This window comes from Watersipora subatra, chromosome 3 (assembly GCF_963576615.1).
Source record: "Watersipora subatra chromosome 3, tzWatSuba1.1, whole genome shotgun sequence".
Taxonomy (NCBI): Eukaryota; Metazoa; Bryozoa; class Gymnolaemata; order Cheilostomatida; family Watersiporidae; genus Watersipora; species Watersipora subatra.
In genome coordinates this window covers 14,383,610-14,408,518 of record NC_088710.1, presented here as the reverse complement: position 1 = coordinate 14,408,518, position 24,909 = coordinate 14,383,610, and the positions used below count along the sequence as shown (strand labels likewise).

At 33.8% G+C, this 24,909-nt stretch overlaps 1 protein-coding gene across 1 annotated transcript in view; it reads right to left on the bottom strand.

The window, feature by feature from the left end:
• LOC137390368 (uncharacterized) overlaps nt 1-24,909 on the bottom strand; it is a 177,352-nt gene that overhangs the window by 135,185 nt on the left and 17,258 nt on the right. Inside the window, exons 3-4 of the mRNA XM_068076701.1 lie at nt 21,885-22,054; nt 213-391 (exon numbers count right to left, since the gene is read on the bottom strand). Coding sequence (XP_067932802.1) covers nt 213-391; nt 21,885-22,054 — 349 coding nt within the window. The remainder of the gene's footprint in view (nt 1-212; nt 392-21,884; nt 22,055-24,909) is intronic.

The window sequence follows — 24,909 nt, the reverse complement described above, 5'->3', positions numbered from 1 at the left end:
TGTTTTTCTGTTGGGTGTATGACCAAACAGTTTTCGGCTTGTGGCTACTCTTGAGCCGGCAATGTACAGCTGACCGAGCAGCTGCTGTAGTTAGTGCATTTTGCTGTTGTCGCCGTTGTGTCTGCTTTGGAAATTCAGCTCGCCGAGCAGCTGCTGTAGTTAGTGCATCTTACTGTTGTCGCCGTTGCATCTGCTTTGGAAATTCAGCTCACCGAGCAGCTGCTGCAGTTAGTGCATCATGTTCTTGTCGCCACTGCATCTGCTCAGTGGTTTCTGCATGTCTGACAGCTGTAACAGCTGCTCTGAGCCGTTTGAGTCGCTGCTGGGTCGGCTCAGCAGTCTCTGCACTTCTAGCAGCTGCAATATCAATTCTGGCCTGCTCTCCACGTAGCTGTGTTTTTTCAGCAGTTTCTGCTCATCTAGCAGCTGCAGTAGCAGTTCTGTTTTGTGGTAGGCGTAGCTGTGTTTGCCCTGCAGTTTCTGCACTTCTAGCAGCTGCAGTAGCTGTTCTGTTTTGTTGTAGGCGTAGCTGTGTTTGCTCTACAATCTCTGCACTTTTAGCAGCTGCAGTAGCTATTCTGGCCTGTTCTAGTCGTAGCCGTGTCTGCTCAGCAGGTCTGCTTGTTAGCTGCTGCTTTGCGAATTCGGTCTCATTCTCTACGGGAATCAATCTGTTCTTGCGTTTTGGAATTCGGCTTTTTGGGAGGCATTGTACTGCTTCAAAAGGTGAGCGTTTTAATTGGTAAAACTTCTGGTTGTTAGGTTATTTGACAGATATTTTCAATTGCCAGCGTTTCTAAAAGTGAATGAGATTGTGTGCTTTTTTGTAATATACTCTGCTCTTTTTCTTCTCACCGTCGCCTATCGCAACCCTCGGAGTACCCGTGCAAGTTCTGTAGTAGCTGTAGTTCTGTAGTACTCATAGCTAAAAAAAGTAAAAGTAATTCAGATGCGAAGGAAATGAACATGTTTACTATCACAAACAGTGGCAAATCCAACGTTTTTAACATTTTCACTGCAGTTAACGCATCTATGCGTTTTCTGTGGTCGACTGCCGTAGACACATTTTTGCGACATTCCCAGCAATTGTGTAGTAACTGAATTTTACTATTCGTTGATAACATAACCGACAATCTTTAGGACTTTTATGGTAGTGACAGTGTTGTTCAAAGATTTCTCTATAAAAATAGCTTAAAATTTAATTTTAAATCTATGTTTGGGAATTTCCAAATTAAAAAATAACATTTTTTGTGTAAGTTATGTAAGTACCTCCCGAGTTAGAAAACAAATAATTACCTATGTTGATGACATTATAGCCGATTCAGATTTAGATTTTACACAGATAATTAAAATAGCAGTAATAGCACTGACTCTGATAGCGGTGAAAGTAATGGTTTTGTAAGAATAAAGAACATTGTAGAGGATGGTTTTAACTTCGAAGCGATCGCAGCTTCACATCGCTTCACATTGCTTTATCCATGCACAAATTATAGATACAATGAATTTTTTGCATAGCAGTGTTTGTTAACATATTGGCAAAAGAAAATATAACCAAAACATTCTAGATAGAGTTTGAAATTAAAAAAATATTGTATACATATAAGCAATATCGGCAAATACATAAGCAATACAAAGGCAGGTACCTAAGCAATATTGGCAAAATGGCTGGCAGTAGGCCGATAGCTAAATTTGTACATGAACGGCAGTGAAAGAGTTAAGTAGTGGAGGTGTGGCAATTCATAGACAACACAACATTGAATGGGAAGTACTTACCTTTTTGAAGTAGAAACTTGGTGGGTAATTTTCAACGCGAAAAGAAATGTCTAGGTGGCCGGAAAAAACAAACATTCACGTGAACTTCCGCTGGCTTCGTACGACCGCGGTGAAATTTATAAACAATATATTTTGCCATAGATATTTTGTCAAAACATGACTGTTTCGGTTTAACAATAGGTGGTCTAAACGGCATCTATGCTGAAGTAGATTTTCCGAAATAGATTTCACCGTATGACCGAATCGAAAAAAAGGAAAGACCGTTCTATAACTTATTTGCCACTCATATTAATTCGGTTTGCCTCATACGACCAAATCGAGGAAAGATCGCTCTATAAGATGAACTAACCACACGCACACGCACACACACACAAATATACAGACAGATTTTTTGCCGTTCATATAGTAGATATATAAACTATATAGTCTTAACACTTTGAAGCCTAACCTTGTATACACAAGCAAGCCCATGATCTTATAACTTACTTTCAATCTACTGTTTAAGTACTGTTAAACACAATTCATTTGAACTCAATTTCATTTAAAGCTCCAATCTAGTAAAACTCAATCGAAAAAAGCACAAGTAAAACAGGAAAAAGCTTTTTTCATGCTCTTTCAAAGTTGTGATGTTTTAGAGATAACTGAAGAGACCTAATGATTGATGTAAACCGAGCCTGATAGAGTTTGTTTTTATGAACAGAAAAAAGAATAGTTTAGTGTGCAGCTCACGTTGCTGAGAGAAGAAGCCTTTTAGTTTCCTTATTAGTTAGCTTACCTAGTCATTATCTTCATTATTAAGGATTTCAACCAGTATTTCATTAGAAACTAATGTTCAGACGGCAGAAGTTTAGCATTTCTTCGTCGGTTAGAAGTGCCCTCTTTATTTTGGCAATTATTTCCAGAAATGACAGCCTAATCAACTTTAAACTTTTGAGCTATGCTGAAAATATATGCCTCATAAAGCGATAAGAGTTTGGTAATGCTACATAAATCAGAAGTACAAAAAGAATTAATACTCCGTTGGCAGCCATTTTTCATTTCTCAGTCTGTTAAAAGTGTCTTCTTTTTTTGGCATGATCTCTAGAAATAATAATTCAGTCAACTTGAAACTTTGGAATTATACTAAACTCCTATACAAAGTCTCTAAAATTTTATAATTTTCCATAAACTGGATGTACATAAAACAAAGCGCAACTATGAATCTGAATTATCTCGGCTTCAAAGTATTAATTCAACTTCCTTATAAAGAAAGTTCATATTAATTAAACTTCAACTATTTAATAATTTCATACTATTAAGAAAACCCATAGTATGTAGTCTAACATACATTTTCATATTGTGGGTCAGATCAGCTAAGCAACTGATGAAACCAGCAATTATAAAAATATGTCGTTGAAAGGGCTGGTAGTAAAAAGAAGCTAAAAAACCTGTTTTCCAATCAAGTCAACATACATATACTTTAACATACAATGTTACATATACCCTAACATACAATGTAACATATACTCTAACATACAATGTAACATATACTCTAACATACAATGTAACATATACTCTAACATACAATGTAACAAATACTCTAACATACAATGTAGCATATACGCTAACATACAATGTAACATATACTCTAACATACAATGTGAAAACTTAAAACAATATTTAACTAATTTCCAAAATAAGAATTTCAAAGATTTTTGAAACTGTAAAGCTTGAAATAAGTAAAACATAAGTAGAAAGAAAAGGCTGGTGAAAAGTAAAAATGAAACGCAAAAAACATGAAAACAATAAAAGGTATGTAAAACATGTAAGTTTAAACTTCATAAAAACCATGTAAGTTTAAACTTCATATAAACCGTGTAAGTTTAAACTTCATATAAACCATGTAAGTTTAAACTTCATATAAACCGTGTAAGTTTAAACTTCATATAAACCATGTAAGTTTAAACTTCATATAAACCATGTAAGTTTAAACTTCATATAAACCATGTAAGTTTAAACTTCATATAAACCATGTAAGTTTAAACTTCATATAAACCGTGTAAGTTTAAACTTCATATAAACCGTGTAAGTTTAAACTTCATATAAACCATGTAAGTTTAAACTTCATATAAACCATGTAAGTTTAAATTTCATATAAACCATGTAAGTTTAAACTTCATATAAACCATGTAAGTTTAAACTTCATATAAACCATGTAAGTTTAAACTTCATATAAACCGTGTAAGTTTAAACTTCATATAAACCGTGTAAGTTTAAACTTCATATAAACAATGTAAGTTTAAACTTCATATAAACCATGTAAGTTGAAACTTCATATAAACCATGTAAGTTTAAACTTCCTATAAACTATGTAAGTTTAAACTTCATATAAACCATGTAAGTTTAAACTTCATATAAACCATGTAAGTTGAAACTTCATATAAACCATGTAAGTTTAACCTTCATATAAACCATGTAAGTTGAAACTTCATATAAACCATGTAAGTTTAAACTTCCTATAAACTATGTAAGTTTAAACTTCATATAAACCATGTAAGTTTAAACTTCATATAAACTGTGTAAGTTTAAACTTCATATAAACCATGTAAGTTTAAACTTCATATAAACCATGTAAGTTTAAACTTCCTATAAACCATGTGAGTTTAAACTTCATATAAACCATGTAAGTTTAAACTTCATGGAAACCATGTAAGTTTAAACTTTATATAAACCATGTAAGTTTAAACTTCATATAAACCATGTAAGTTTAAACTTCATATAAACCGTGTAAGTTTAAACTTCATATAAACCGTGTAAGTTTAAACTTCATATAAACAATGTAAGTTTAAACTTCATATAAACCATGTAAGTTGCAACTTCATATAAACCATGTAAGTTTAAACTTCCTATAAACTATGTAAGTTTAAACTTCATATAAACCATGTAAGTTTAAACTTCATATAAACCATGTAAGTTTAAACTTCATATAAACCATGTAAGTTGAAACTTCATATAAACCATGTAAGTTTAACCTTCATATAAACCATGTAAGTTGAAACTTCATATAAACCATGTAAGTTTAAACTTCCTATAAACTATGTAAGTTTAAACTTCATATAAACCATGTAAGTTTAAACTTCATATAAACTGTGTAAGTTTAAACTTCATATAAACCATGTAAGTTTAAACTTCATATAAACCATGTAAGTTTAAACTTCATATAAACCATGTAAGTTTAAACTTCCTATAAACCATGTGAGTTTAAACTTCATATAAACCATGTAAGTTTAAACTTCATATAAACCATGTAAGTTTAAACTTCATATTAACCATGTAAGTTTAAACTTCATATAAACCATGTAAGTTAAAACTTCATAGAAACCATGTAAGTTTAAACTTCATATAAATCATGTAAGTTTAAACTTCATATAAACCATGTAAGTTTAAACTTCATATAAACTGTGTAAGTTTAAACTTCATATAAACCATGTAAGTTTAAACTTCATATAAACCATGTAAGTTTAAACTTCATATAAACCATGTAAGTTTAAACTTCCTATAAACCATGTGAGTTTAAACTTCATATAAACCATGTAAGTTTAAACTTCATATAAACCATGTAAGTTTAAACTTCATATTAACCATGTAAGTTTAAACTTCATATAAACCATGTAAGTTTAAACTTCATAGAAACCATGTAAGTTTAAACTTCATATAAATCATGTAAGTTTAAACTTCATATAAACCATGTAAGTTTAAACTTCATATAAACCATGTAAGTTTAAACTTCATAGAAACCATGTAAGTTTAAACTTCATATAAATCATGTAAGTTTAAACTTCATATAAACCATGTAAGTTTAAACTTCATATAAACCATGTAAGTTTGAACTTCATATAAACCGTGTAAGTTTAAACTTCATATAAACAATGTAAGTTTAAACTTCATATAAACCGTGTAAGTTTAAACTTCATGGAAACCATATAAGTTTATACTTTATATAAAGCATGTAAGCTTAAACTTCATAAAACCCATGTAATTAAGCTGTAAACTAACGTAAATGTTCCTGAATTGGAGTGTTTCTACATAAAAGAATCTGTTTTAAAACTTGGTGATAACAGATCATCAAGTTTTAAAACAGGTGACCACGTGAAAACAGATCACAGGTCACCTGAACGGCCTGAAAAGACGTTCTATGAGTGAGTTTATGCATAGATTTTTAGGTATTTTATGACATTTACATAAACATTAATTTGTCAGTAGCCCACTTTTACAATTAGTCATCAATAATTGAACTGCCTTTTTAACCAGTTGATTTTCAGTAAACTATGAATTATGGAAAATTTCAAATTACTAAACTTCCTTTAGAAATTTTTAAATTTAAGCTATAGATATATTTAAGAGTCTTTTAAACATTAAAAACTCAATTTAACCTTATAAGAATAAAGATCTCGCAAAAAATCAATGTGAGATGGGAATGTTTCATCAATCAAACATTTTTGTTCACATCTTAAATATAAACGATGCCAATGTATTCACTCAATGCTTGTTAGTACTGTGGTTGAACTACGTTCAGGGTAACTTAAACTTTAATAAATAACCAGGTGATTACTTTTAAGACTAACATTCAAATAGATGGAGTGCGATACATACATGTACGTGTATTATTGATAAAGCAGTCATTATCCTTCTTTCTTTCGTTCTTTTTCCTTGTTTCTTCAATGAAACCAGCTCCTTTTATTTTTTCAACATGTTGACAGCTTTTCGCGATCCTAGAAGTAGAGCAATAGATAGCATGATACCTATTCACTTACACTTGCCCAGCCATTCTGGAAAAATACTAGATAAATGGCTGGCATTGAATGGGTAATAAAAAAGTTTTTACAAACAATTTAGCATTAGTTAATAAATTTAGTTGTGATTGGCTAAGTTTCTTTACCCAAAGAATTTGTGTAACTTAAGCTAGTAACTCAAATTACATTATTAAGAGTTATAATAAGAGCTGTTATTATAGCTAAGCCAGCCGTTAGGAACAAATATTGCGTTATGATCTCTCACGTGATCATTATATTGAAGCTGAAGCATGAAGCCATGAATGATTAAAAGATGTAATAAGTATGTGCACAGTTTATACTATAGTACAGCCAGATGGACATGTAGTTTAATGGATAGCAGACCTGTCTGCAGAACTGCAAGTTCTGAGTTCTGAAACATGATTGCTATAAGATGAACAGATGACAGATGAACAATGATTTATATATATACTAGCTGTGCTACCCGGCTCTGCCCGGGTAATAAAAAAGTCTATGGACAGAAAATTGATTTGTATTTAATGTAAATGTACAAGTATAACAACATTTGCCATTTTAACTTTCAAACTACAGTGTACCCTCGAGATACGATTACCCTGATATACGATTTTTTCACCTTACGAAGTCGAACATTGTGAGATCTTCACCTCGCTATACGAATTTTATTTCACCATACGATTTTGAAAAAAGTTTCGCTCGTGTTAAAATTTGGCGGTTGGTGTGCTCATAACGCACGTCAAAGTAAAAAAGACACCAAAATATAGTTTGCCGAAAACATTTTCAAAACGTTTAGAAGAGACACAATGATTGACTTCTCTCATGGCAGCATTCCGCGTGGAAAATTTCGTGTGAAAGTCACAAGCGAGAGCAAATATTCATTTGTAGCATTATAATATATTTTACTATAAACCTTTAGTCAGCATACGTATACAACTACAAGTATTTATATTATAGATGCCCCGATTCTAATTTCACCAGCCGATTCAGATACCGATTCGATATACCGATTCTTAATGAAAAATAATCCGATTCAGATACCGATTCAGATTCTTTTGTGTTGCATAGATAGTTGTTCATATTTTTAAGCAAGTATAAATATAATGCAAAGAAAATATAAATATTAATGTATTTATTTGTTTGTATTTATGAAAAATGATATACATGTATATATATTCACATACTGACATACCGTGCATCTAATAACAAAACAGTCCATGTTTCTTGAAATATGTTATTATTAATGGTAATTACAGTTAGTGGTACAGTTTTCTCTGTGATAATGAAGTCTCTCTTGTACTGCTGAACGAACTGCTGCGCCTGTACAAGTCTAAAGCAAATAAATGCGTCTTTTAATTACCGTTAGTGATTCAATTATCACAGTGAGACGTCTTTATCTTCTATCACTATCGATATAGCCAGTCGTACTGAAGGACTCGCACGCTACAGATGATGGAGGGCAGGCTAAACACCGATAAGCCACTGAGGTTATTTTATGCAATACAAACGATACATCATATCGTCAGGATCAAGAGAGAGATAACTTTATGCATCAACTGCTCAAATTACTTTCGCAATGCTAGTAAATAGAAACATTACACCACATTCTTGTTGCTCGTTATGGTTCTTTTGTTCGTGATTGGCTGCAACAAATCATATCGCTGTAATTGGGAAATACCGCACTTGGTGATTACGTCCTGACTAAAGCCAAAATATTACGCAGCTGTGTGGATGTATATTAGGCTATAGACATGAAAAATATTGTGTGACAGGCTCGGAAATCATTAGATAAAAGCAAGGAACTTGCAGCTGATGATTTGTTATTAAAGTAGCAGGCTAAAATATAGGTTTCTGCCAAATAGTTGATATGTAAAAAGTATCTGAAGTGTCCGATTTTTTAAGAAAAGATCGGCCGATACCGATTCAGATACTTGATACCCATATTGGCACCGATACCGATTCCGATATTGAAATCGGGTCAACTCTAATTTATATTTCATACATTAGCTATGGAATTGAGACCGATACAAACATTACAAAACGAAGGAAAAATGATTTCTATGTCAACAAAGTTGGACTTCGTAAATAAGAAGCAGGCACACGGATTCTTAACATTGTCAAGGAATATGATCGTAACCAATCAGCATTTGCAATTATTATCAAACCAAGAACTCCATTAAAGCTAGCACGAGAAGGAGCTTACGACTGAAGATTCGAAGGAGTTAGAAGGCCATGCATGCGACCAGCATTCAAAATGAGCAAACATTTAGCAAGGGCGAGGAAGTAGAAGATACAGCAAACCCCACATCGGCAGAAATATTTAAAGTGATTAATTTACTGATGTGGACTGATATATTAAAACAATGCTTGTATAATATTTTATCTCTTGTGTGACATGTTTTCTATATTTTATTCATTTTATTTGTTTCCTTCTGATTTTATGTTTTATCTCCTTGTTTAACCATGTCTTTGCAGGTGGGCTTGTTATCTCCTACGTGAATACAATTCATTGTATGTATGTAGCTCATATAACTAACTACTCAAGATACATGTAGTTGACAAATCCACATTGCTTTTTGAAACTTGTTAAAGCCCTGTCCGTTATGGTATAAATACGTACAAACTTTGTACGTACGGCTACATTGATTCTTGTGCACATGTCATACAAGAAGAAATACTGTAGCACCTTCTCTAGATCCTTCTACAAGAGTTAGCTAGCTAGCAGTTTTTTTTCTTTTAAACTAGAAGAAAAATTGGACAGGACTAGGCAACTTCTTTTAGCCTGCTAAAAATTCCATTTCATTATGTATTAAATTAATCTTCAAGTGTACAGCAACATAATTAGCATTGATACGTTTTGCCTCCTCTCTGCTTTAGTTGCTATACGTACCAGCTAAAGTCAAGTACTCCAAAGGTATGTACGTCCTGTAAATAAAATTTCATTTTTCTTTTTGGTAGCCATTAAATGGTCAGGCGTGTGAGAGGCTGCTTTCGATAACTGCATCGCTCGGCCTTTCTTATTAATTCTGGTTAAAAAAGGTTTTAACCAGACACGCTAAATTTTATAATGAAAGTGAAGACAAAAACTTATGAAGGATAAAACTTTGTGATAAAAAGTTGAAATTCATTAAAATAGTTCAAAATACATACTAAAACTCAGTTTAAAGTGTAAGTTTGGCAAGCCAAACTTATTCGAAGTGAATTCAAAGTTTATGTTATGCATACATTTTGAAAGTAAGAACTTCTTACCGTACGATCTGCATTTGGTAAACAGATTATAATTTTGCATTTTACAGTATTGCAGATTATAATCACTAGGTACACTTAATACAATGCAGCTACTGTATGTAACTATAGTTACTAAAGTTAACAAACTATTTTGTTACTAACTTTCAATATGTACAGCATTTTTATAAAATTTTGGACGATTTTTACCTTCTTTTTTTCAATGTATAATTACAATGGTTTCTATACCCGGACATACGATTTTTTTATCACACGATGCCAGCCTTGGAACAGATTAACATTGTATCTCGAGGGTGCACTGTACATATTATGAGAGAAGTGTAGTTGAAATAAATTAGGAGAGAAAATATAAACAACTTTAAAGGTTTTCAAACTTTGTCAAACAACTGTAACTATCAAACTTCATATTATGAGAAAAAGCTTTTGTGCAGGACAACTAAATTAAAAATAAATAAAGCTGTAAAGGTTTTCAAAGAACTGTAAATTTAAAACTTCATAACTTGAAAGAATTGTTTCGTCAAAATAAATTAGAAGAAAAAATAAAAATGTAAAGGCGTTTAAATGTAAAGTCATTGGCAAGTAATGGCTAAATATAGTCTATTTTGCTACGATTACACACAAAAATTCTTTGGCATACAATTATGATTTCAGTTCGTTTCAGTGTTGGCATGCAAAAATATCATAGGATGTACACATACATAGAGTTTTATAGAAACTCATAGTCATTATCTGATGCAATCACCTCCTGGTAAAAATCATAATCATTAAAAATAGTACCAAAATACTATGTTAACCTTAGTAACTATAGGTACATACAATGACTTTAGTGAATTTAGCAGTTATGATCTGCAACATAACAATTTACATTAACATTAAAATGTACTACGTAGAGAGTTCTTACCTTTGAGACAGCTGTGCAACATAAACGCTAACTTAAATCAATCAAAAATTTTATCAAACAAAAATTTGGGAATCATTTTTATTATAACGGATACCGGATATACCGGATAATGGATAACTTCCCATGGCGAATTCAGCGATGTATATTTTTTGACAACGTATGTAATCAGTACAAAAATCGCAAGTTTTAAGTTCGAGATAAATTATTATCGATATCGTGGGACGGAACAATTTGGTCTTAATCAAAAAAAGCCAAAGAAGCATTGTATTGCCTATACTTAGGTCCTAAAATATTTCTTAACGCAGGCATCGTAACGCGTGGGTGCCATGCTAAAATAATAGCTATAGCTGGACAATCACAATCACAGGCGAATACACGAACACACAAATACGCGAACACACACTAACTTTGAGAAATATATATAGATTAGAGGTCAACTTAGTATAGTTTAAGTCTCAACTTTGTTCCATTCAAGTAATATTTCTAAGGTTTATTCAGAATGTTTTTTGCTAAAATTTCAGTTTAAAAAAAAATCATTTTAATTTCAACAATGACTTTAGTTTAGTGTACTTGGATAAAATAGTGTGCAAGATTATGTTTCATCATTATGGTTTACATTTTCATTTTGCCAAAAATGTTCTGGTGCTTACATATCTCTCTTTAAATTCCAATAGTAGTCCATCATCATCACCATGCCATATCAGGCTTGGTAGTATGTTTCCATTTCTCACAAACCTTGGTAAAAGCACTACTCACGGCTTAAAGAGACAAGAGCTACAAAAAGGCAGTTGATGTGTGGGTACAAATATGAACCCCTGGTACAGAAGAAGCTTATCTGACCTTTACCACACAACATGCTCTAATCTTCTAAAGAAGATGCGAGAAATTCACAAAGTTTCATCTTCACCACTTCTGCTTCTACCAGTATGTGTATCTTTAAAAACAAGTAGAAGAATTTTTTAACTATGGAGAGTAGGAGCGTAACTGATAGCGAATTGGGATGCGACAGTGTTCGGTGAAACTTTTGTCAATTCTCATGACAGTAATAGAGAGTACAGAAGGAAAAGACCATTGCACGTTTTTAATGCTTTTGCCAAGTCACTAAGATGTTAAAGTACATGGAATTTTATGTACCCTTGATAAAGCTGCTCTTTGAATCACTTGCAACCCATTTAAAGTGGTGCACTGAAAGGTTCTGTACCTGTGAGTGATAAGTTATTTTTGCATGACATTTTGCTATTCACAAAGTTCAGAGTTGTAAACATAGACCTATTAACTATACTAGACTGGGCAATCCAATGCATCACGGCTCAGCATTGTGTCCTACTTAAATAGCCACATTCTTCGCGACGTAACGTCAACGCTTTGTTCACTTGCAGCTGGTCAGGCAAGCGAGCCATCATTATTTACATTGAAAAAATGACAGAGACAGCTTTGTTGCTACATGTAATTTGAAATAACTACTAAAGTACACAAGATGTTGGTTTAAAATTTTAGATGCGAAGCTTATACACTATGCATTTCCTACCCTGCAAATATGTAAACATAAAGTGGAATATTTCATATGTAAAGTGCGAGTAAAAATGTATACTGATCTATTCAAAAAATATTGCAAAATTATCAATGTTGCCCTATGCTATGGGCTAACATGTCAGATAGCTAGGTGTACAAACTGATTTCAAATGCATACACACTGGTAAATGGTACACTGATTGCAGTCTGCCATGAATATAAATGTTGGGTCTTAGGTGTTATGCAAACAGCATCAGAAAATAGGTTTATGTTCACTTTGTTGCTGTGTTCACTTTGCCTAGTCCAGGCCATAGTTTTAAGTAGGAAGCCATGGAGAGTGGAGCAACTACCAGCACTGGAAATGATTCGAAGGTAAATTTTACTCCAATTGTTTTCAAGTGTAGTTGTGAGAGGTACCTAGATATTAAGAGCAAGAAATCTTGCGGATTTTTCCGAGATATGCATACAAATTATAGTTTTTTCCAAAATGTTTTCTTAAAGTTCATTGCTGGCACTAATATTTTAAAAGTTGCTTCGCACAAAGAGGTGCCAACCGCGAAGTAGACAAAGTGTTGCCCATTTCATGAAGTTTTTCATCACTATGGCAGGTGGACATAGGTTAGTAAATGAGTATGGTGATGGCTGTGCTATATTTAGAAATGTAGTTAAACCCAACGAAAAGATTTTTACTTTATGATGGTCTCATAAGAATGCAATTATTTACTGATTATTTTGCAGGACAAGAGTAAAAATTTTTGCTGTGCATTTGGTTGTTCTAATACTCTAGCAAGAGACAGTTAACTCAGTTTCCACACCTTTCCATCGGAAGAAAAACACCTAGACATGTAACAAGTGGATAGACGCCGTGAAACGTAAGGACCGGATGCCTTCCAAATACTCTGCGCTCGGCAGTGATCTCCTGCAGACCTCCTGGTCTGATGATGGCTGCCATACTAAAGCCTACTGCTGTACCAAGGGTATTTGATTCTCTGCCAAAATATTTACAACCGACTCAACTAAAGCATAGCTGACTGTTATGCCGACCAACACTATCTAAATCATCTCCACCAGACCGAGATGAGCCAGTCCTGGAACTTTCACTTTGCTATGAAGATCCAACAGCCGCCAAGTAATCTGAAGAGATCATTCCTGACCCTCTACATAAGCATACCTCGTACCTTGGAATAGGGAATTGAATTTTTCAAACATTTCGCGAGGCCAAGTATCTACTACTGTACAAGCTTGGACAGGAGCATATAGAAACACTGCCCTCAAAGATTCGGGTCAAGGGAGGTTTCAACAATAATCCAGATGCCTGTAGCTTCAAATCTGCACTGGAAGCTCAACTAGTGAAAACAGACATCACACCTAGCACGAGTGCTAACTGTCTTGATTGTGATAGCTCAGATGGCTCCTTCTCCCTACTTCTCTCATCTAAACAAAGAAAAATTCATGGAAAAAGTGCTGATAACTTCCATGATTATTTGGAATCAAGCGAACGGCTGGAAATCGATCTGTCAAAATCTGTCTCGGACATAGTGGAGTACATTGGTAGGTAAATACAACCAATTCCTCCAAATTTTCTACAAAACAAGAGATATGGCACACATAGAAGCCTTGCTGCATGTGCTAAACTGCATGACTGCCCATATTGTGGTACATGATTTAAGTATGTACATGTATTTTGGTATTAGCTACTTTCACTTATTGTTAGTGTATAGAACAGATATACAGGTAGCAGAGTGGCTTGAAATAATACTGCAGCAAATTAGTGAGATGTAGGTAAATTTATTTTATGGTTGATACATATACTTTTTATAATAATATTAACATATGATATTTATTTAGCAGGTTATGAGGTACAGAGCTTAAAACTCAACTGCAATGATTGTACCAGCTTTAGAGCCTCCTGTCCAGATTTACGCACCAGGGATGATGCGACGCTAATCAGTGTAAAAGATAGAGGTGGTCTGTTTACACCTCATCCTGTCATCACAAAGATATGTCTAGGCTCAGAACAGATCATATGGCAGTGTGTCAACATACAAGGAATCACTGCAGACATACACAAGCTGGTAGTCACGAAGACTCTTTCATTGGTTTTACAAAGCAATTTGCATCAGGAATTTCCATGCTCAAGTCACAGCGCAGTGTTAGTTAAAACTATCACATCCAGATATGTCAGAATTAGAATTCACCATGAGGCTACAAAGGTAGCAGCTAACAAGAGTAATCTTAGATCAAAGCTCAGCCGACTGGTCGTCTTTAGTCATGTGTAGCCTGTCACAATATGTCTAGAAAAGTGTACCATTTGTCGTTTGTTTTCTACGATTTTTCTGATGCTGTTTGCATAACACCTAAGACCCAACATTTATGTTCATGGCAACTGTGATCAGTGTACCATTTACCAGTGTGTATGCATTTGAAATCAGTTTGTACACCTAGCTATCTGACATGTTAGCCCATAGCATAGGGCAACATTGATAATTTTGCAATATTTTTTGAATAGATCAATATACATTTTTACTGGCACTTTACATATGAAATATTCCACTTTATGTTTACATATTTGCAGGGTAGGAAATGCATAGCTTTGCATCTAAAATTTTAAACCAATATCTTGTGTACTTTAGTAGTTATGTCAAATTACATGTAGCAACAAAGCTGTCTCTGTCATTTTTTCAATGTAAATAATGATGGCTCGCTTGCCTGACCAGCTGCAAGTGAACAAAGCGTTGACGTTACGTTGCGAAGAATGTGGCTATTTATGTAGGACACCGTGGCTTCACATTGCCCAGTCTAGTATAGTTAATAGGTCTATGGTTGTAAATGAGATAGATAATTTTGGCTAACCTTAAAAGTTGACTTGCAACAAAATTCACATTACAGTTATTTGGTATCAAAAGATTTACCATGTCTTACTCTGTTGTGTTGTAGGTGCCAAATATGTGGAAATGTGATTACAAGCCCTTAAAAGCTCAAAAAAGAAAAGCCGCCGTAGATTGGAATCTCTTTATTTCTCTGACGTAGTCATGAAATTTGGTTTTTGTCTTGTCACCTGATGTTTGTACGTGAATTGAAAGGCTAATAAAAAGCTCAATATAAAACTTATCGTAGCACTAGTTTATGATAAACACTTCAAGTTTTACTGAAGACCCCGTATCAAATATAGATGCTCGCTACTTTACAGTTTTGTTTCGGTTTGGTCTAATCGGCAAGTCGTAATCTGATCATTTGACCCAATACTTTGCAAACAATTTCTGCAGCACTTTTCGATTATCACAAGTGACCAACAGGCTAGTCATGATTATCAAACAATGATATGTACTCCTTCAGGCTTAGGCTAAAAAATTAAACAAATTTTTACGGTAAGTTATAAGATACCACTGCCAAAAGTGACGGCGTTACAATGACGATAAAATAGACGCGTAAGAACAATATAGGCCTACATGGTTTTATTGACTGCATGAAGTATATTTGTGAAAATATTTCGACAAATGAGGTTGCGTGAAAGTGTAAACAGAAGCCATATTGTACATCTACGTCCCATTTGAGCCGTTTTGGAAAGAGAATCCAAACTACGGCGGTCTCGAGATGGGGGCGACTAACTGTTCATTTTTGAGCTTTTAAGAGCTTGTAATCACATTTCTACATTCTTTGCTCCTACTACACAGCGGAGTAAGACGTAGTGAATCTTTTGATACCAAATAACTGTAATGTGAATTATGTTGCAAGTCAACCTTTAAGATGGTGGGAAAAAGTAAAATGCTACCTTCTGAAATTTGTCACTAAGACATATGCTGAACTGTCATTAGACAGTTTCAAACACTTTTCATGGGTATAAATTTGGGCCAAAATACAAATAAGGCTGAGTGTTTGAGGGGAGAACTTGGGTTTGGTGAAATCATGATATTTCAGCAATTTCAGCATGATATTTCTTATGTTTTTTACTTGCTCTGCACTTAGTTGGTTTTGATTGTTCACCCTTCAAAGCAATAACCTTGACTTACTGGATCGTAAATACCGTGAAACCTTTATTTGAATGCCATGGTGCTCTATTTTTCAATCCTTCCTTAAGAGTGGTGCTTTATTAGAGATGACGTTAAAATAAAGGGTGGCGTTGTATTTTTCAATCATCTGGTCAGAATGTTGAGAAGATCAATTTAAACCTTTCACAGGGGAATGGAATGTTGCCGATATTTTGTACTCTCCTTCAGGCAGTGCGACATAAACCCTTTTGAATTCAAAAAATTTGCTAACTCACCTCCAACTTATCATAGATCTTAAAATAAATATGCACGAGAAAGCTGATACCGCATAAGCATGTCTCTACCGGGTTGATATCCATTGCTTACAATTAACCCACGATTATATTATAGCCTGCGTTGCATTTTGTTAAAGCTTTAAAGTTTTTTATTTCTTTTTAAGTTTGAAGACATATTTTCATTTTATAGCGATATTTAACAAGGCTGCATAAAAGCTCATTGCACTCATCAACATGTGTGCTAGATTTTGCAGCCAAAACTGGCTTTTTATATGCAATTGAACAGCAGTTACGAGTGTCAATCCCTCGTAAGCTGATTTCAGTTTACCATAATCAGGCTATCAAACGATAAGCTATAAATCTGCAAATTTATAAGTTTTATAATAATAATAATAATAGTCTATTAAATGTTAAAAATATATATTCAAGAACAAGTGACATAAACAAACCATAATTACCATACATGCAAAAACAAAAGTTATAATTTTAAAACAAATATTAACATTAGTCAAACCAAACGATTAGCATCATTTTCTCGGCCAGTTGTGTTTTGATTGCTGCTTTTTTTAAAACCATTTCATATTCTTCTGGGTGTTCAATACCTTCCAAAATGTTTCCTGACCTGAAATTGTCTTCTGCACAGCTGAGCTAGTTGATATTAGCACCCAAAGAGTTAGCAGAGCAAAACTTTTGGGCAATGCCATTTTGAATAGAAACTTCAAGCACAAATAAAGAGAAGCCGCATGTAATCAAAATAGCCTCAAAATACGTAGTAGCATATTGTCCATCGTAAATGCAAAAACTTGTTTTCCATATAGATCGAAGTATCAAGACCTCGTTAAACAAGGAACTACTATTAGACAGATACAGTTACTAATTACATGTATTTCTATAGTGTTGCAATCAAAGCTTTTAATAAAAACACCCAAAGACTCGGAGTTGGAAAATGGACTCTGATACGAACAGAAAAAACAAACAAATTAACTGTTATGGATGAAATCGAGTGGTTATTAGTATTGTTTTGTGGACACTTTTTTACTGATAACTACTGATAGCTATTATGGGCTCGTAAAGATTAAGAATGTCAAATAGTGGCGGGTCATATAGAAGTGGCGTTCAATTAAAGGATGGCACTCTATTTTTCAAACTTTCTCCAATAGTTGCACTCAAATAAAGGTGGCGTTCAAATAAAGGTTGCATTTAAATACAGGTTTTATGGTAGGTGGCGTCTGTGGGTCGGGGTCTCTTGATAATAGTCATCTCTGAAATAGGACTACTAATGAGCACAACCTAAATGAGCTCAAAGCAGATGCGTCACACCAAGATGTCAACTTTATTTATATATACTGTGAAAAAGATAGAAACGCCAAGAGACATTTCTGAGAACATTTATTTATTTGTATTTATTGACTGGTCATCAGCCTGGAACACTGCGTAAGACATATCGATTCAGTATTCAGCTACTTGCTAATTTGTACCTAATTTAAACCTTGCTATCAGTGATCACATTTGATATAGTATGTTTCTATCATTACTTGTTTCTCGGTCTGTATATTAAGGCCCTTAACAACGAATATTCATGTTTGTTAGTCTATGATGATTTAGTACAACACGACAAAATAATATTTGTTTTTTGCTAAGCTTTTGCAGTTGTTCAACAAATAGTAACCAAAAGCAAGAATAGGATATAGTGATGAGACAGCTGTTAGAATACATACCCATTTTAAACTATTGAATAATGCCTTTTAAAAATTTGATCATTTACTAATTCAGGATAAAATCTGAGCATTAGCCATCCTAAAACATGGCACACAAGCAATCATAGTTCAATGTTCAATTTTTACAAAGTTATCAGTGACTACAGCCACTCCTTGATTCATGAACAGCCCAATATGCAAGTTTTTTATGCGCCATGATTTGCGTCAGATTCTTCTTTGTCATATGAGCTGAAACTTGAGATATGAGCCACTGTTTAAGGAAAGCTGCCACTATGTTAATGGTATGCACTGCAAACAAGACCTGGGAAATTTCATATGTTTGTTCTTCGGAATCAAATGTTCTTCTTTACCTTCTGGCGTAGTGCAGTTAAGTATTTATGTGCCCATATCAAGGCCAAATGCAAAAGAAATGGTGAAAAGCAAAATGGATGCTGTTGACAAAAATAAGGTAAGACAAAGCTGAAAAACATAAGTGTGGTGTTTTTGTAAGACAAGGTGTTGTGTTCTGCTTTTGTAAGACAGTACAATCGAATCACTTTTACAGTTTGTACTACCCTTAAATGAAAGAAAAAATGTAAAGTTTATGTTAACAATTGATAAAACACTCTTGTTTTTTGACAAATATGTAGATAATTTTGTTCATTAACTTAGCAAAGAATTCATTACTAACATGGTTGTTTTTATTGTAGAAAAAGATGACTTTGGCATTGAAAGTTATTTTTGAAAATGTTTTTCTTAAGCAACACCCATTCTCTATTGGATGCATTTATCTGACAGTAAGATAAGAAAGCTAAATAAATCTTTTTTTACACAATATAATATTTTCTTTTGTCATGCATTGGTAAAGTATCATATATCCTCGCATATAAACTGATTCTAGAACATACAAAGTAAAACAGTAAAGAGTAAAACAACAATATTAAGGGTTAATGGTTACATAAAAATAAGGGTTATGTAATAATAACACACCACTATCATTAACTCTTTTGCTACAAAATAAACCTTTTATCAAAACAGGTAAATATCCGGTAAAACCAAATAGCCTATTAGACATTTTTACGTGTAAGTTGTCATAAAATTTCACCAAATTAGTTAGCCTGAAATTTAGCATCATCAGATGCCGTAAAGGCTACAAATGAGTTGCAGAATGAGTACAGACACTCAACCACATAATACTGTGGTTGACAAGTTGAGCATGTTTCGAGTCAGACGAGTTACAACTATTACTATAGTTTATGGCATTATTATTAATGTCAGGAATAAATATTGTCACTGCTACTATGGCCCTATAGATGATCATCAAAAGTGCATTGATCAACAACTTGTGAAACAAACGTAACTGTAATGCATCTGAGCACCGCGAAAAAGAAATAGCTATCAAAAATGTGATTTTCAAAAGCGAAACTAAGGTAAGCAAGAGATGCAAACATGTTTTTTATTGGCTCAACGCAAACAGATGATTGTTCCCGTTTGATTAGGCAGAGATACGATAGACTAATTATACAGCCACTCACTAATCAAAAACTTTTTTATACTTAGCTTACAAAAGCCACTCGACCTTTTGCTTTGATAGGTACAAATGGCGTATTACGATTTATATGCGAATTTTTATAAATTCCCTGATTTCAAGGCTGTTTTTTAGAGTAGGCTTATATGTGAGATAGGCTTATATGTGGGGACATATGGCATTTGTATATATAAATGCATATTAATTTATGGTGTTAACAGAATGTTTTTCAGGTCTAAAATGCATTTATTTGATGTCAGTCATTTTTTATGAGATTAAATCGATTGACATGCAAATTGATTGATATATGAGCTTGATCAATCAGTAACACTCAAAAAGTAACACCACTAACAGAGGCGCCGTCAGAATCCTAATGTTGCAATTGGTCAAGCAGTGAAAAGAAGTGTGATCAAGCCAAGCGCTCCCATTTGCATCATACATACAACCATTACATCAATTATAACATTTACATCCTAATGTATCAGTGTGCCATCAATACAGTTTGGAATAAGCTTGAGAAAATTGGTTCCTGAGACACAACAAGTACAAACAATAACTTTGACTAATCAAGATATGCAAGAGAAGCAGCCTAACAGATAACTAATGACAGATATCAAAGAATAGAGATCGATACATAGAGAAAGTTTAAATGAAAAAGCTAAGGGGTGGTCACACGAAAGCTGAAATGAACTAAACAACGCAAAACGACGTCGGTGTCAGTTGTAAACTGTTCAGTCGAAGACATTTCTGGCCGAAACGAACCATTTCGGTCCTGCTCGAAATTTCATGGCCGAATCTCTGCTCTTATTGCCTGGTTAAAATTTTAGCGAGCAAGCGTCACACTTTTCTTTACTCGTGTGAGCAAAGTTAAAAAGAAATGAGACGATCTTTTTATTTTAATCTCTAGGACACTTATGCATTCGCCTCACCTAACTGTCGCGTTTTCGCGGAGTCATCCTCTCGCGAATATTTCATGAGCGAAACTAAACTATCATAACTAACGAGCGAAAACGCGGAATCAAATAGCTTTGTTCATTGATAGTCCAAGAAACAAATGGCAGCAAGCGATCAAATTGCATTATCGATCTCAGCCACACGATTCTACTTGCAGTTTACAATTATAAACTAGTCCCAAATTGAAAAAAATTTTCTTACCGGTGAACCGAACCTGAGGAATCTAATTATGCTTGTTCCACTGCATTTATTTTCACATCACTATATTTTCACACTCATCAGAGCTGTGAAATTAAGTTGCAGCGAAATTTTACTCTGTATGCTACTCACGAAACTAAATACTAGCGAAATATAAGTGTCCTAGGGTAATTAAACAACATGAAGCAATTTATGACAAGGCTCACCTGGACTACATCAAAAATATGGCATCATTTAAAATATTTGGTCCTTCATTTTGAATGAAATGAGAGCGCAAAGCTATATGGAATTCGTTGGTAAATAAGTAAAATAATTAAAAGACATCATCCATTGCCATATGATGATATATTGTAAAAGGAATTTGCCGGGCTTTACTCGGGCACAATGTAGCTTGTGATTGTGTTGCATAAATTTAAGATGTTGCACTTAAGTTTTGCATAAATGTAAGAGGTTTTCTTTTGTGTAGAATAGAAGTAATGTGTCATACTCATCCTGATGAAAAATCGTTGACTGATTTATTTATGTAAAACCACAGTACTAGGATAAATACTGTTTTTGTTTGTTATGTACTCAGCATAGAAAAACATTCATATGTTAACAAAAAATAAAATTTTGTTGATGGTAAGGGTTGGTAAAATCTTTGTATTGAGTGATTTGTTTGGAGCAGCTGAACGATCTTCTAATAAATCTGCTGCGTAATTATAATTAATAATTGTTCCTCAAAGTTTTTTGTTTACAATCGAAATATTTAGCTCAAATACATAAAAACTACCAATGAAACAGTGTCATGTATCCATACATATGGTATCTAGGAAGTGAAGTGACTTCGGATGCCGTGTGACATGTGGCTTAGCCAAACCGAACCGAAACAACATCTGAACCAAACCAAACCCGATTCGGCCATCGTGTGACCACGGCTTTAGTGTGGGCCATGCAAGCTGAAATCTCTTGATAGAAGCATAAATAAGACGAGATTGGTGAGTTTACTAGCAAGGAGGATAAATACTCACTGGATATGAGTTACCCATGCAGAACTATTCTCCTCAAATTCGTGCCTCTCAATTAATTTCTTACAGCTGTAACACTCGAATATATCCTCCGCAGTCTGCAGAAATCCTGCTTCGCAGATCTTCGAGTCTACAGCTGTTTTTTGAGTAAAACTCTTATATCGTTCGTCAAAGTGCTCCATTTTACCTAAATGAAAATACCAACAAAATATCTGAATAAAAACAAACTGGAATACGCTCACACACATGAAACTTGGCTCCCATCAGAGTGTAGAGGAATCGATAAAAGATTTGCTTTCTGCTGTGCATGATGAGTCAAGTTGTTAAATACAAACGTATGTCAGGGCTCATATGTTTACTATAGAGAATACATGCACTGCTATGGAATACTATAGAGCAGGGTTGTGTGCAACAGGCGGCCCGGGGCCACAATCCGGCCCACAGGCTAAGAAATGTGGCCCCTGCATTGCAGTGCTGGTGTTTTAGAGTTATCTTCTCAATAATCTTATTTTACATTCTTTGAACCGGACATCCTATATGCAAAGGTTGAACGAATACTTTATCATATAGTATAGAGGATGCATGAGCTGATATGGACTACTATAGAAGACACATAAACTGATATGGACTACTATAGAGGACAAATAAACTTATATGGTTTACTATAGAGGACACATAAACTGATATGGAGTACTATAGAGGACACATAAGCTGATATGGATTACTATAGAGTACACATAAACTGATATAGATTACTATAGAGGACACATAAACTGATATGGATTACTATAGAGAACACATGAGCTGATATGGTTACTAATAATAGAGGACACATAAACTGATATAGATTACTATAGAGGACACATGAGCTGATATAGATTACTATAGAGGTCACATGAGCTGATATAGATTACTATAGAGGACACATAAACTGATATGGATTACTATAGAGGACACATAAACTTATATGGTTTACTATAGAGAACACATAAACTGATGTGGAGTACTATAGAGTACACATAAACTGATATGGTTTACTATAGATAACACATAAACTGATATAGATTACTATAGAGGACACATAAACTTATATGGTTTACTATAGAGAACCCATAAACTGATATGGAGTACTATAGAGGATACATAAACTGATATGGTTTACTATAGAGTACACATAAACTGATATGGATTACTATAGAGGACACATAAACTGATATAGATTACTAAAGAGAACACATGAGCTGATATGGATTACTATAGAGAACACATGAGCTGATATGGTTACTATAGAGGACACATAAACTGATATAGATTACTATAGAGGACACATTAACTGATATGGATTACTATAGAGTACACATAAACTGATATAGATTCCTATAGAGAACACATAAGCCGATATAGATTCCTATAGAGGACACATAAGCTGATATAGATTCCTATAGAGGACACATAAGTTGATAGACATTACTATAGAGGACACATAGACTGATATAGATTACTATAGAAGACACATAAACTGATATAGATTACTATAGAGGACACATAAGCTGATATAGATTACTATAGAGGACACATGAGCTGATATAGATTACTATAGAGGACACATAAACTGATATAGATTACTATAGAGGACACATAAGCTGATATAGATTACTATAGAGGACACATAAACTGATATGGATTACTATAGAAGACACATAAACTGATATGGATTACTATAGAAGACACATATACTGATATGGAGTACTATAGAGTACAAATAAACTGATATGGAGTACTACAGAGGACACATAAACTGATATGGTTTGCTATAGAGAACACATAAACTGATATAGATTACTAAAGAGAACACATGAGCTGATATGGATTACTATAGAGAACACATGAGCTGATATGGTTACTATAGAGGACACATAAACTGATATAGATTACTATAGAGGACACATTAACTGATATGGATTACTATAGAGTACACATAAACTGATATAGATTCCTATAGAGAACACATAAGCCGATATAGATTCCTATAGAGGACACATAAGCTGATATAGATTCCTATAGAGGACACATAAGTTGATAGACATTACTATAGAGGACACATAGACTGATATAGATTACTATAGAGGACACATAAACTGATATAGATTACTATAGAGGACACATAAGCTGATATAGATTACTATAGAGGACACATGAGCTGATATAGATTACTATAGAGGACACATAAACTGATATAGATTACTATAGAGGACACATAAGCTGATATAGATTACTATAGAGGACACATAAACTGATATGGATTACTATAGAAGACACATAAACTGATATGGATTACTATAGAAGACACATATACTGATATGGAGTACTATAGAGTACAAATAAACTGATATGGAGTACTATAGAGGACACATAAACTGATATGGTTTGCTATAGAGAACACATAAACTGATATAGATTACTATAGAGGACACATAAACTTATATGGTTTACTATAGAGAACACATAAACTGATATGGAGTACTATAGAGGACACATAAACTGATATAGATTACTATAGAGGATGCATGAGCTGATATGGAGTACTATAGAGGACACATAAACTGATATAGATTCCTATAGAGGACACATGAGCTGATATAGTTTGCTATAGAGCCCGCATGAGCCGAAATGCTTAACTACAGAGTACACACAAGTTGATATAGTTCACTATAGAGACCACATGAGGTGATATGGTTGTACAATAGAGCATGCATGAGCCATTATGGTGCACTATGAAGCACACATGCAGATAATTGTGGCTGTGCTATACCAATAAATAATAAAATAAGTTAAAAGTGCCATCAAACAGAGTCACTTGAGCTGCCAACAATTTTGAATTTAAGCAAACATTACAGGTTCTAATTTGAGGTCTGAAACCGTAACATTAAGCAAATGATCCTATATGTTCAAGTCTTGGCAAGGGTTTACTCCACCAATATATTTTAAAAGCTGAATATTAATTTTGAAAGTGTAAAACTTTATCTTTTAAAAGCACTAAAA